At 42.6% G+C, this 15,472-nt stretch overlaps 1 protein-coding gene across 2 annotated transcripts; it reads right to left on the reverse strand.

Annotated features, from left to right (window-relative positions):
- Positions 1-252: 252 nt before the first annotated feature.
- LOC114111263 (odorant-binding protein-like) lies at positions 253-11,940 on the reverse strand. Of its 2 annotated transcripts, none has more exons than XM_060407244.1 (7): positions 11,783-11,940; positions 11,157-11,296; positions 5,206-5,276; positions 3,338-3,448; positions 2,292-2,393; positions 2,051-2,097; positions 253-462 (listed from the first exon to the last, which is right to left on the reverse strand). In XM_060407244.1, exons 1-6 carry the CDS (start codon positions 11,876-11,878, stop codon positions 2,075-2,077), a joined length of 543 nt encoding a protein of 180 aa, XP_060263227.1. In that variant the 5' UTR covers positions 11,879-11,940; the 3' UTR covers positions 253-462; positions 2,051-2,074. The 2 variants fall into 2 exon arrangements, with proteins under 2 accessions (XP_060263227.1, XP_060263226.1); XM_060407243.1 differs by having other exon boundaries at positions 11,771-11,940.
- Between the last annotated feature and the right edge of the window lie 3,532 nt (positions 11,941-15,472).

Genomic DNA, 15,472 nt, shown 5'->3' on the forward strand with positions numbered 1-15,472 from the left:
GGGACATCCTTCTTGAGCAGACTGCCCCCTCCCGCTGCAGTAGGAGGTTCATAACCCTGCCCTTTGTTCTGTGATGGTTTAGGCCTTTTTCTCCTTCTGCCTTGGACACCTCCACGGCATCTCCAGTTCATCCTTCTTGGAATTGTCTCTGATAAACACCTATCTTAGGAAATGCATATGTTTCCAGATAGTTAAATTTACTGTGCATATTTATGTGTTTTAAAACAGACACTCAGTAAAGACCCAAGTGAATCTGTTCTATATTAAACCAATTTATTTAAACCCACAGAAATCAAATACCACAACACAGGACATGACCAGTGGCCATGAGAGATGAGATGGGGAAGGAATGTGAGTGTGAAGAGAGAAGGATCATGATAATCAGGAAACAAGGAAGTCATCTTCATGTTGTTGATCTTGATTCCATGGGGAAGAGGATGTGTCTAGTCTCAGTGACTCTCTCTGTAGGTGAAAACACAGAACCAGAGCTTTAGTAGAGTTGGCTGTGTGATGGCTGACAGGGATGAGCCTCACACAGTCGATGTCCAGGCTACAGGAGCTGGTAGGGAATCCAACCTCAGAATCCTGGCAGACCTCTTACTCCACATCTCAACAGTGTAGGTGGGGATCCATGTAGAATTTCCCCAGTATGTACATATGGGGCAACTTTCCCATTTGGGATGGATTCTAGGAGTACTGATTTCAGAATACATGCCTCTAATCACACACGTTTTGTCTTTTGGGTCTTCAAGAATTATTATTTTTTAACTCTTCTTTACCTGTTGAGCCACAAGAAAAGCCTAAGAACACTAGAGTGGATAGCTTACCCTTCTCCAGCAGATCTTCCTGTCCCTGGAACTGACCCAGGGTCTCCTGCACTGCAGGTCAATTCTTACCAACTGAGCTCTCAGGGAAGCCAATATTGGAGTCTAACTGGTTATTAATGTTCTATTAGTTTCAGGTGTTCATCAATGTGGAGTTTCTGCATACATATAGCTATTCTTTTTCAGATGATTTTCCCAATCACGTTTTTTCAGAGAATTGCATGTACATCCCTGTACTATACTGCAGGCCTTTTTGGTCTTTCCATCCTGCATATAATAGTTTGCATCGGATAACCCCAAACTCCCAATCCTTCTCTTGCCCTACCCTTCTCCCTTGGTAACCACGGGTGTTTTCTCTATGTCTGTGTGTCTCTTTCTGTGTTGTAAATATGGTCCTTCAGGTCACATTTTAGGTTCCCCATATAAGTGATATCATATGGTAATTGTCTTTCCGTCTGACTGATTTCACTTAGTATGACAGTCTCTTAGGCCGATGTATGTTGCTGCAAATGGCATGATGTCATCCTTTTTGTGGCTGAGTAATAGTGCATGGGATATAGGTACCACACCTTTCTTATCATTTTCACCTGGAAGCGAGAATTTTTCTTTGTTCTTTTTCTTTCATTTTTCTTTCTCCACAGAAACTTATAAGCCACACTTTAGCCTTATCGGTATTGTTTTTCTGAGGCTGTCTTAGTTGAGAAAGTTGAAAGATCTCACTTTAGGAAAATCACCTTCTAAATGCAAATATAATTCAAATACGTGTTTCAGACAGTCCAGGTGGAAGGACTTTACTGGTTCTGTCAGAATCATGTGAGATTACACACAGGTGTTGCAGAAAACGTGAGCTCTTTGTTTTCAGTTCTTCTGCACGAGGGATGTGTGTGAACAACCATGAGGTCAGGACTGACAGTAATACTAGTTAGTTTCCACCAGCTTGTGGCCATTCCTGCTTCTCTCTGATGACTCTGGTCTGCAAGCTTCCTGCACGTGAAGGCTTTCCCACCAAACCTGCTCAGCATGAATCTACCAACTCTTCTGCAATTTAATATGGCTCGAAAGAAGAGAAATTGTCTAATGTAAGAGAAACATCGCTAGTGATAGAAAGTAAGCTATTGGCACTGAAAAAAAGTGTTACCTGCAAAATTTGGAAAGTATGAAATCACAGAGTTTACTTGGTGACTTATTTGATAAAACAGCACTTATAACAGATTATGCTTACTTACAATTAGGGCGTTTCGAAGTTATTTTCACGCCACAGCAAGACATTTATCTGGGGGAACAAAATGAACAACCCACCAATTAATACCATTCCCTAAACTTTGCAAGTGTTTTTTTTTTTCAATTTAGAGATTATATAAATGATTACTTATGGAAGAACATATTGTCAATAACTTGATTTGTTTCCTGACAGCATAGTTACATATGAGGCGAAAGGTATGTTCAGAAAAAATACACTTCCATTACCAGGTTCGGTTAAATCCTTAATGTTTTCTTCTGAAATCTTCCGACTTAGAGTCTCCTTCTTGAATATCTCTAAGCCTTCCTTATCAACGTCATTTTCTTTGCCTGAATATCACCATGCAAGAGGTAGAAATTTACGTGTTAGAAGTCCTAAACATGTCTTCATACAGAATAAAAACAATGTGCCTATCAGATTTCACTTGGAATAGTTTAAGAAGTCTCAGTTACCATTTCCCATGACACAGATGTCTGCTGTCTCTCTCAAAAATTATCCCCTGTCCAGCTCTGTAGCTAGTCCCCTCCACCCACCCCAGCATCAGAAACAGGACCTCAAAGACTCACAGGGCTCCATGAATTTGGGGCTCCTTCCGTAATGGTAAGGAAGCAGCTTGCTCCTAGACCAACTCCCTAGTGTCTGTACCTGCCACTCAGGTCTTGTTCTGAATCCAAATAAATAGGAAACAGGGTTCTCCCCTGACAGACATATTTACTACATCACAGAAGATAATGGGAGATGATTTATCCTTTAATACTGCACCATTGTACCCAGTACCTTTTCTGGTATAGACGCCTGATAGCCTATTGGTTCACACAGCACTTAGTGCTTCTTTGTGGTTATCTGAGATGATGTCAGTGTGGACAAGATAATGTATGTGGATAATTGAACAGGATAAAGATTAATTTTAAAAGGTTTTATTCCAAGGCTTAGAGTGCATAGGGAAACTTGTATAAAATAAAGCCACTGAGGTCAGACTCGTTACAGTCACAGCTTGCAATTAGTTGACATGTTAAAGACAACTTCTAGTAGCAATCATTTTTTCTAGTTTCAACAGGCAGGAATTATTTGGAAATGTTTGATGATATGACATACACACCCTATCACCTGTTCCTTGGTAGATTACCTTCCCGGATGCTTAACTGTGAAAGACCCAGGTCTTATACACTGAATGCTGAATATCGGCAGAACCTCCTGAGATTCTGAATGAAAGTCCCGACAGTGGACCTGTTCTCTGACAATGGCAATGGGAACTATGGGGTGTCATACATACCGAATAGTAGAACCTGTTGTGTCTTCTTGCCTGTTTCATCCGCGTTGACATTAATTGCTACCAGAGCTTTCTCGGAAACATGAATAAATTCAATTGTATTTGTACCATTATCTGTGAGAGAGAGAAAAGTTACATATACACAACCGCCTTAATTTATTCTCATTTAGATGTGTTGTCGCATGTTTCAGGCATTAAGAACAGTCCGTGCTGTGTTGATGTGTGTGTCAATTCGTGGGTGCTCTGAACACTACCATTCTTATGACAACAAGCAGAGCAGGCAATATATTTCCTTATCCCCACCTAATCCTACAGTTAACCGGTTACTTCATGCAGTCTTCTGGGATGCTTTCTATAACATGTGGTGGAATGTACCTAGCAGGTTTTCTTAAACGTCTTCAATTAGTTTTTCTTTTTGGCTCTCCTGGGCCTTTGCTGCTGTGCGGGCTTTCTCCATGAGCAGCGAGCAGCGCCTACTCTCTAGCTGCAGTGCCCAGGTTTCTTCTTGTGGTGGCTTCCCTCATTGTGGATCACGGGCTCTAGGGGTTGTAGGCTTCAGTAGTTGTGGATTGGGGTTCAGTATTCCCAACTCCCGGGATCTAGACCACAGGATCGGTAGTTGAGGTGCACGGGATCCATTGCCCCAAGTCATGTGGGATCGACCCAGACCAAGGATCCAAACTGTCTCCCCTGCACTGGCAGGTGGATTCTTCACCACTGGATCACCAGGGACGTCCCCAACAGCTTTTTAAACAGCATGAGCATATTATCGAAACCCAGTTCAGAAAGTCTTTCTATTTCTATTTCCCAGGCATGAGATTGATTTCTCCTCACCGAAATCAGTTTACCATTCATAACCTTGTGTTCCTGCATGCCTACGTTGGACCAGGCAACTTTCTGATGACTTTATATTAACTGTCGTGTCTCCCCTGCCGCTCAGTCGGCTATGACAGAGACCATGGCCTTGTGTGTTGGTGTGAAGACATTTTACCTGCTGGGAAATGCAGCCAGTGACCTCCTAGCGGTGAGCTCCATCCCCACCTGAAGGGCCGCCCCTCATCTCTGCGCGGCCCATCTACTTAATGCCATGTATCTGAACAAGAAGCAACTCTGACCTACTGCCTGTCACTTCTATACCCTCTACATCCATTCTCTCTTTCCTGGCCTCCATCACACCTTCCCACAATCACTCAGCATGATGGGAGGAAACTCCACCCACCTGTGTTCCCAAAATATGGAAACAGCACTGCTCAGGGTATAACACTCACTAGTCTACTTGAGAGACAGAAAATTAGTAGCTGAAGCCGCTTTATAGTCTCATAGCCCCAGACAAGGTGTACGCAGCTTACCCAAGGCCACAGTGAGTCTATGAGACTTGGGTCACATTAGGACAATTTAAGTCAGATTATGCATGTCCTCAGATTGCTCATGGGCTTCCCAGGTGGTGCTAGTGATAAAGAACCTGGCTGGAGACAAGAGAGGCAGGTTCGATCCCTGGGTGGGAAAGATCCCCTGGAAGAGGAAATGGCAACCCACTCCATTATTCTTGCCTGTAGAATCCCATGGACCGAGAAGCTTGCTGAGCTACAGTGCAGGGGGTCACAAAGAGTCAAGACATGACTCAGTGACTAAATGACAACAGCAACAGGTCCCTCATCATTGTGAGGGGCCGTCCAAGTTCTGTGATTGGACACTGTGTTCATGAGAGACGAGATGCTCAGACGATTTAGGACCAGCACCTGGTGCAACTTGTAATTGCTAGTAAACCTAGAATTCAGATATATGGAGTTCCTGAGGGAAGATAAACCAAGATTTCCAGCCAAACAAATGCTTACCACTGAAATGCTCACCACTGAAATGCTCATACTTACATTCATATTTGTAGATATAGGGTTTTATCAGTTCTCCACAAATGAAAAATGGTCTCCACACGTGACAGTTGCTTGAAAACAGAAGATATTTAAGTTGGTGGATGAAACTGATAAAAATGTGACAAGTCATTTGTGTCACCCTTCTAAGGCCTCATGTCATGTATCATGTTTGTATCTCTGAACAGTATGACATTCACCAGAGAAGAATTATGTGTAACATCAAGTAAGTATCAAGTGACAAAGTTGTCATGTCAACACATTAAATCTGAGCATAGTCCCAAAGATTAACTGCAGATACAAACTAAGTCATGTTTACAAACAAATAAACATGGAGAGATCCAGAATTTTAGGAGGGAAGAAAAAAAGTTAACACCTTGCTTGTAATCCTTTCCTTTAACCTGAGACACACAGCTGCCTAGACAGACCTTAGTTAACTCTCAACCCTTTCCATGTATTCTTTGATAATATAATAGCACAAAAGTACAAGAAATTAGAAAAAACATTTCTAAATTTTATCAGAAACAGACTCTCCTTGTATAAAAACAGCAGAAGAGGACCACCATGGTGGTCCAGTAGATATGAATCCACCAGCCAACACGGGGGACACAAGCTTGACCCTGGTCAGGGAGAATCCCATATGCTTTACGCCTTTGGCACCACAACTGCTGAAGCCAGCTTGCCTATGCCCGTGTTCCACCATGGGCAATGCCAATGCAGTGAGCAATTTGCATATCACAACAGGAGAGTAGCCCCTGCTCGATGCAACTAAAGAAAGCCTGGGTGCAGCAACAAAGACCCAGCACAACTGCAATAATTTAAAATAAATAAATAAAACAGCTTAAGAAGAATTCACATGAAAGGACGTCTGTGTGTACACTTATTCTACACACCTGTGTGTACAGACACATTAGACACACACAGACATACAAAGTACATATGACATTTCACACAGTGAATGATAGTCAAATATCTGATAATTATGTGCATATCACCTGTATAACAAAGAACTTTGTGGTCTTATATATCTCTTCCTACCATACGTGAGAAAAATACATATATTTGGCACATATGAAGATTGAACACCAAACATATATTCAAAAGGAAAGAATTGGATAAGTTACTGAAGAGACTGAGAGCTTAGAAAAGAGCCTGATGCTGGGAAAGACTGAGGGCAGGAAGAGAAGGGGGCCACACAGGATGAGATGGTTGCATGGCATCACCGACTCAATGGACGTGAGTTTGAGCAAGCTCCAGGAGATGGTGATGGACAGGGAGGCCTGGCGTGCTGCAGTCCATGGGGGCACACAGAGTCAGACACGACTAAGTGAATGAAGTGAACTGAACTGAACTGAGGAGACACATTGCAAGAGATTGGCCGTAATGAATAGCACTGAATGACATTACTAGTCATTAGGGAACTGCATCAGAGTTACTCAAAACAGCCACAGTGGGAAGAGAACCGCCGTCCAATAAATAGAAAATGTACAAAGTCTTATATAAGCCTGCCAAGTCGTTTCACATGACTTTGAAATAAGTGACTCCTTGTGTCTGACATCCTGTGGATAAAGTGCCCAAATGAGCTTAGTCATAGAAGCAGGGGAAAATGAGGAACATCAGATCCACTGTTACCTGTGCCTGGAGGGGAAGACATTTAATGACATTTAATGATAAAGGAGAGAGGACATTTTTGGCAATGATGGATGATTTTTATATCTTGATTTGGGATATGCTGAATATTGCCAAAATCAGACTGAAATTGAAGAAAGTAGAGGAAACCACTAGACCATTCAGGTATGACCTAAATCAAATCCCTTATGACTATACAGTGGAAGTGAGAAATAGATTTAAGGGACTAGATCTGACAGACAGAGTGCCTGATGAACTATGGACGGAGGTTCATGACATTGTACAGGAGACAGATATCAAGAAAAACAAATGCAAAAAAGCAAAATGGCTGTCCAAGGAGACCTCACAAATACCTGTGAAAAGAAGGGAAGTGAAAAGCAAAGGAGAAAAGGAAAGATATACCCATATGAATGCAGAGTTCCAAAGAATAGCAAGGAGAGATAAGAAAGCCTTCCTCAGCAATCAGTGCAAAGAAATAGAGGGAAACAAACAATAGAATGGGAAAGACTAGAGATCTCTTCAAGAAAATTAGAGATACCAAGGGAACATTTCATCCAAAGATGGGCTCAATAATGGATAGATTGTAGGGGCCTAACAGAAGTAAAAGATATTAAGAAGAGGTGGCAAGAATATACAGAAGAACTGTACAAAAAAGATCTTCACGACCAAGATAATCCCAATAGCATGATCACTCACCTAGAGCCAGACGTCCTGGAATGTGAAGTCAAGTGGGCCTTAGGAAGATTCACTACGAACAAAGCTAGTGGGGGTGATGGAATTCCAGTTGAGCTATTTCAAATCCTACAAGATGATGCTGTGAAAGTGCTACACTAATATGCCAGCATTTGGAAAACTCAGCAGTGGCCACACAACTGGAAAAGGTCAGTTTTCACTCCAATACCAAAGAAAGACAATGCCAAAGAATGCTCAAACTACCGCACAATTGTACTCATCTCACACGCTAGTAAAGTAATGATCAAAATTCTCCAAGCCAGACTTCAGCAATATGTGAACCATGAACTTCCAGATGTTCGAGCTGGTTTTAAAAAAGGCAGGGGAACCAGAAATCAAATTGCCAACATCTGCTGGATCATGGAAAAAGCAAGAGAGTTCCAGAAAACATCTATTTCTGCTTTATTGACTATGCCAAAGCCTTTGACTATGTGGATCACAATAAACTGTGGAAAATTCTGAAAGAGATGGGACTACCAGACCACCTGACCTGTCTCTTGAGAAACCTGTATGTAGGTCAGGAAGCAACAGTTAGAACTGGACATGGAACAACAGACTGGTTCTAAATAGGAAAAGAAATATGTCAAGGCTGTATAATGTCACTCTGCTTATTTAACTTCTATGCAGAGTACATCATGAGAAACGCTGGGCTGGAAGACACACAAGCTGGAATCAAGATTGTTGGGAGAAGTATCAATAACCTCAGATATGCAGATGACACCACCCTTATGGCAGAAAGTGAAGAGGAGCTAAAAAGCCTCTTGATGAAAGTGAAAGACGAGAGTGAAAAAGTTGGCTTAAAGCTCAACATTCAGAAAACTAAGATCATGGCATCTGGTCCCATCACTTCATGGCAAATAGATGGAGAAAAAGTGGAAACAGTGGCTGACTTTATTTTTCTGGGCTCCAAATGACTTCAGATGGTGACTGCAGCCATGAAATTAAAAAACGCTTACTCCTTGAAAGGAAAGTTATGACCAACCTAGACAGCATATTGAAAAACAGAGACATTACTTTGCCAACATAGGTCCATCTAGTCAAGGCTATGGTTTTTCCAGTGGTCATGCATGGATGTGAGAGTTGGACTTTAAAGAAGGCTGAGCACCAAAGAATTGATGCTTTTGAACTGTGGTGTTGGAGAAGAGTCTTGAGAGTCCCTTGGACTGCAAGGAAATCCAAGCAGTCTATCGTAAAGGAGACCAGTCCTGGGTGTTCATTGGAAGGACTGATGTTGAAGCTGAAACTCCAATACTTTGACCACCTGATGCAAAAGGTGACTCATTGGAAAAGACCCTGATGGTGGGAAAAATTGAGGGCAGGAAGAGAAGGGGATGACAGAGGATGAGATGGTCGGATGGCATCACTGATTCAATATACATGAGTTTGGGTAAACTCCAGGAGCTGGTGGCGGACAGGGAGGCCTGGCATGCTGCAGTTCATGGGGTCACAAAGAGTTGGATACAAATGAGCACTGAACTGAACTGAAATGAACTGATGAAAGAAATCAAAGATGACATAACAGATGGAGAGATATTCCATGTTCCCAGGCAGGAAGAATCAATATTGTGAAACTGACTATACTACCAAACCCAATCTACAGATTCAACGTGATCCCTATCAAATTACCAAAGGTATTTGTCACAGAACTAGAACAAAAAGTTTCACAATTCAGGTGGAAACACAAAAGACCCCAAATACCCAAAGCAGTCTTGAGAAAGAAGAGTGGAGCTGGAGGAATCAACCTTCCTGACTTCAGATTACACTACAAAGATACAGTCATCAAGACAGTATGATACTGGCACAGAAAGAGTAATACAGACCAATGGAACAAGATAGAAAGCCCAGAAATAAACCCATGCACCTATGGGTACCTTATTATTGGCAAAGGAGGCAGTAATATACAATGGGACAAAGACAGACTCTTCAGTAAGTGGTGCTGGGAAATCTGGACAGCTACATGTAAAAGAATGAAATTGGAACACTTCCTAACACCATACACAAACATCAATTCAAAATGGATTAAAGACCTGAACAAATGTAAGACCAGAAACTATAAAAGTCAGAGGAAAACATAGGCAGAACACTTGATGACATAAATCAAAGCAGGATCCTCTATGACCCACCTCCTAGATAACGGAAATAAAAGCGAAAGTCAACAAGTGGGACCTGTTTAAACGTGAAAGCTTTTGCACAGCAAAGGAAACTATAAGCAAGGTGAAAAGACAACCCTCAGAATGGGAGGAAATAGTAGCAAATAAATCAACTGACAAAGGATTAACTTCCAAAAAATCATACAACTCAACACCAGAAAAACAAATGACCCAACCAAATGGAAAAAGACCTAAAGAGACATTTCTCCAGAGAAAACATACAGATGGCTGACAAACACATGAAAAGAAGCTCAACATCGTTCATTATTAGAGAAATTCAACTCAACACTACAATGAAATATCACCTCTCATGAGGTCACATAATGGTTCTAATGGCCTTCGTCAAAATGTCTACAAACAATAAATGCAGGAGAGGATGTGCAGAAAAGGGAATGTTCTTGCACTGTTGGTGGGAATGTAAATTGATACAGCCACTGTGAAAGACAGTATGGAGATTCCTTAATAAAAATAGGAATAAAACCAGCATACGACCCAGTAATCCCACTCCTAGGCACAGACCCTGAGGAAACCAAAATTGAAAAAGACACATTGTTCATTCTGAAGGAGATCAGCCCTGGGATTTCTTTTGGAAGGAATGATGCTAAAGCTGAAACTCCAGTACTTTGGCCACCTCATGCGAAGAGTTGACTCACTGGAAAAGACTCTGATGCTGGGAGGGATTGGGGGCAGGAGGAGAAGGGGACGACAGAGGATGAGATGGCTGGATGGCATCACTGACTCGATGGTTGTGAGTCTGAGTGAACTCCGGGAGTTGGTGATGGACAGGGAGGCCTGGCGTGCCGCGATTCATGGGGTCGCAATGAGTCGGACATGACTGAGCGACTGAATTGAACTGAACTGATCCCATTGTTCACTGCAGCACATGTAAATAGAACATGGAAACCACCCAGATGTCCTTCGCCAGATGAACGGATGAAGAAGTTGTGGTACATATACACAATGGAATGTTGCTGCTGCTGCTGCTAAGCTGCTTCAGTCGTGTCTGACTCTGTGCAACCTCATAGCCGGCAGCCCACCAGGCTCCCCCATCCACAGGATTCTCCAGGCAAGAACACTGGAGTGGGTTGCCATTTCCTTCCCCAATGCATGAAAGTGAAAAGTGAAACTGAAGTCGTTACTCGGCCATAACCTTCCCCCCACACCTTCCCCCACCCCGATCCTGCCCTCAGCTTCTGCGCTCAGTGGAAACCGTCTCTTACAAATTCTGCAGGAAGGGTCAAGCCCCTGTGGGGACTGTGAGCTCCAGGACATCACCTGGAGGCTCAGGGGAACTGCCCCCCAGCTCAGAGACCCTGCTCAGCCCCACAGCTCAGGGCGTCCTGCTCTCAACATCACCAAGAGAGTTCCCTGCAAACAGGTAAGCCACACCCTCCCTCAGGCTCGGGTTTATGTGTGTGTTCTTTCCGGGTTATTTTTACTTACCAGTCATAAATGAAGAACATTATTACGAAGCAGTTCTTACAAAACACAATATAAATCCTGTGAGGCATGAGGAAGACTTTCTGACTGGCCTTCGCTAGGCTACTGGATGCAATGTATGTGGTGCTCCACTGTCCTGAAGGCTAACAAGAAAATTCACCTTAGAGATTTTCCTCCTTGTCTTTTTATTTCATTCAGAGTCCTCCCTCTTGAGTTTCCCACCCCTTGTGCACATCAGCACACAGTATCTAACTTGGCTAAATAAAACAGAATTTATAAGATAAGGTAAAAACTGAAGTCAGAGTGAATTGAGACATTTGAGAGACAGGTTAAGCTCTGATGTCAAATGCAAGATCTCAAATTCAACAGTAGTTTTCTGATCCTCTTTCTGTTACAAGAGCAGTAAAAATGCACAAGTCAATTAATACACAGTAGAGAGGATACACCAAACAGAACAGGCATAGAGCCAGTGAATGGAGCAGTGTTGCATGGGAGGGACACAACTTGCTTATGGATCAACGTAACAAACCAGAGAAAGTACACACACACACACACACACACACACACACACACACACACAAACACACACACACACAAGACCTCCTCCCAGATCATACCATTCCTGCTACCTCTGAGATGGTGCTACTTTTCGCAGCATCCGTAGCATCCTCTTCTTGAGCAGCACAAACCAGACCAAGGAGAAGAGTCAGGAACACAACCTTCATCTTGTGGCTCTTGTGGTCCTTCTTCTATTGAGGCTGAGGGTGTGCCAGTGGTTGGAGAGGGTGCGAATTGGTGCCACTTTTTATAGGATCGTTATGTTGGCTTGACGTCATGAACCAATGGTTGTTCCTCTTAAGCCCAGGGTTACACAGAAATCATCTTCAATATCCTCCTTGGTAGGGATGACCTTCAATGACATTTTGTGATTTTGATCATGCAGATTGCTTTAGGAGAAGGTTGAGTGAATCTAGACATTTGTCCTTTAGGGTGACTGAGAAACCACAATACACTTCCAATATGTCAGGTCCGGAGGATTTATTTTCCTCTGCGTCTTGAGATCCACAATGGGATAAACTGTCCAGGACACATATCCCCCACTCCTGTGTTCCTTCCTATTGTTTCCTTAACATTGAGCAAGTTGTTTAAATTTTAGTTTCTTAAAGTAAAATTAAGTGTGTGGTTTCATGTAGTTGAATGATTTCCTGTGAGAACCTTAGAAAGCCTCCTACTTCACTGCAGTTAGGAGGACATTGGCACAAAGTTAATCACCTCCTGCTCCAGAGCAAACTCTGTCCTCCTTGTAAACAAGGACATGATCTGAGCAGTGCCCCTTAACATGCTCTGAAAGGCTATGTCAGCAATGCATTTTCATCTCTCCCTTTGAAGACACCCCTTTACCCATCCAATCTGCAATGTACCTTTCACTCATTGACTCAATTATTTCTCAGGCAAATGAGGAAGCAAGACAGTAGTGCTTGTGATAGCTAGGATTTTTAAAGAAAAAAATTTTGTTAATTCGAAATGCCTAGTTGTTTTCAAGGTCACTCAAATAGTCAAAGAATCTGTTCTTTGTCATTTTTCTCAACCAGGAGTCTTCATTTCCCAAACCACAGATGGAATCAGCAGCCCCTGTATTGAAAGTGTGTCATCTTCAACCCTGGACCACCAGGGCAGTCCTAATTCAGGGAGATTCCTGTGGTTTTTTTTTTTTCCTTTTCCTTGATGAGAAAATTTGGGCAGCTATGTGAATAACAAGGCGATTTCTTAGTGGAAAAAAAAAGACCAAAGGACCTGTGGAGGACTCTGAATCCAGAGCCATATCCAAGGTTCATTCAGTCACACGCATGGGAGTGTGGATTCAAAAGTAGGGGTCCTGGTCAGCTCTGTCCAGTGGACAAGGGAGAAGGATCTAGAAGGCTGGGGGCACTGGCTCAGGAGTTTCCAGAAGACACCCAGCACCCCAACAGTGACTGATTGTCTCTGAGACCTGTGACACCAGGGAAAGACATTCATCAAGGTTCAGTTAGACAAGTGACACTGTTTGTCCCTCAGTTGTGCCTAATTCTTTGTGACCCCATGGACTACATTCCACCAGGCTCTTCTCCTTGGGATTCTCCAGGCAAGGATACTTGGAGTGGGTAGTCATCCCCTTCTCCAAGGGATCTTCCCAACCCAGGGATCTAACCTGGGTCTTTTGCATTGCAAACTCTTTCCCATCTGAGCCACCTGGAAAGCCCAGTGAGACATACAGGATTGTATAAGGACAGAAGGAAGACATCGGTCTTGTTCTACCTCACCTAGAAGCAAGTAACACAGAGTAGAGTTTGCCTGATGGTCACCAGGTTGGACATTTCAACATAGCTCCCAAGGGTCCCCCATTAGTCTAAGGACAGAGTTATCATATTTTCTATTAAATGTCAGAGCAACACTTTGAGGTGCACAGAATCCAATAAAAGACAGATCAGCACTCAATATGAACAGAGGAGGTAACATCTATACTTTAGCTCAAGGTGTCCTGCTAGAAATTCTCACCACTCGGAGCTTCCTTTGAACTCCTCTTGCCTTTGAGAACCTCTTGAAGCTCTCGAGGTAGACAGGAACAGAGAGATGTGGGGGAAAAAAAAATAAAATAAGAAGAAAAGTGAAACATCCGTGACCTTCCTAATCCTTTGGAAACTTTTAGGCTTCCAGGCTGACGTGGGCAGGAGGAAATTTCCTACAGATGTCAGAGAGGACCGGTTCCATAGAGAAAGGTCCCATTGTCTCTCATCACTGGGCGCCTCTGTTTCTATGTTCAAGTATTGGTATTTATGGGTCAGTGTCTGTTTTCTTTGCATCACGCGTGTTAGTTTTACTGAATTATGGACAATTATTTCCTCTGTGGATATTTCAGTCAGTCAGCCTCTTGACTCACTCCTTGACCCAACTGTGTTATTAATATCCACTTAGAGAGATTCAAATTTTCCATCCCTCCAACCTATGTAATAAAGGGTGAGTCTTAACTAATGTTAGGTTGGAAACAAGAGCCAATATCAACAGTAAATCTGAGACCCGCACTTCTCAAGGTGCATGCACAGAGTGAAAGAAGCGTTTCGTTCTCTGCACAATGTCTTGATTTCTCCTTCATCTCACAGGAACAGACTAGAGAATCAGTTCAGTACCACGTGCTGCAAATGTTTACCTACATGTGCATAATTAAGAACGTGTGTTCTATAAGATTCCTCATGTCCCGCTTTGTCCTGAATTCAGTAAATACAGATTTAGTGCCAACAAAAGCCCAAGCCTCAGAATTCAGCAGGAAGCAGATAGACTCAGTACATTGTCCAGTGAGCCACCTTGCCATGAAATGAGTCAGATACAGATGAACAAAAGCTAAGAAACAGTTACCAAAGTTGTAGGGTGAAGAATAACAATGGTCGGAACTTAGAGTGTGCTGGGATCCTGTTTTGGAAAGAAGGAATATTTCCATAGAGAAGGTTTTGAGTGATGCTCTGACCATAGTTGGAAGAGGGAGTTTAGTGTGTATCTGTGAGAAGAACACAACAGGACTTGAGCACGCAAAGTACAAATGTGTTTTGAGAGTACACCTTGGTTGGTTGTATCTATCAAAATTTTGCAAGTTTGTTCACTTAAAAAAAATATTTAGCATGGGTTCCATTTTTAGATTATTTTTTTGAATTTGTGGCAATTTTGCTTCTGTTTTATTTTTTGCTTTTCTGCCTCTGAGGCATGTGTGATTTTAGCTCTCCAGCTTATGTGCAGAGTACATCATGAGAAACGCTGGGCTGGAGGAAGCACAAGCTGGAATCAAGATTGCCGGGAGAAATATCATTAACCTCAGATGTGCAGATGACACCATCCTTATGGCAGAAAGTGGAGAACTAAAGAGCCTCTTGACAAAAGTGAAAGAGGAGAATGAAAAAGTTGGCTTAAAGCTCAACATTCAGAAAAGTAAGATCATGGCATCCACTCCCATCACTTCATGGCAAATAGATGAGAAACCAGTAGAAACAGTGGCAGACTTTATTTTGGGGGGTTCTAAAATCACCGCAGATTGTGACTGAAGCCATGAAATTAAAACATGCTTACTCCTTGTGAGAAAAGCTATGACCAACCTAGACAGCATATTAAAAAGCAGAGACGTTACTTGGCCAACAAAGCTCCATCTAGTCAAGGCTATGGTTTTTCCAGTAGGCATGTATGGATGTGGGAGTTGGACTATAAGAAAGTTGAGCACTAAAGAATTGATGCTTTTGAACTGAAGTGTTGGAGAAGACTCTTGAGAGTCTCTTGGACTGCATTAAGACACAACCAGT

The sequence above is a fragment of the Ovis aries genome, chromosome X (genome assembly GCF_016772045.2).
Source record: "Ovis aries strain OAR_USU_Benz2616 breed Rambouillet chromosome X, ARS-UI_Ramb_v3.0, whole genome shotgun sequence".
NCBI classification, from domain to species: Eukaryota; Metazoa; Chordata; class Mammalia; order Artiodactyla; family Bovidae; genus Ovis; species Ovis aries.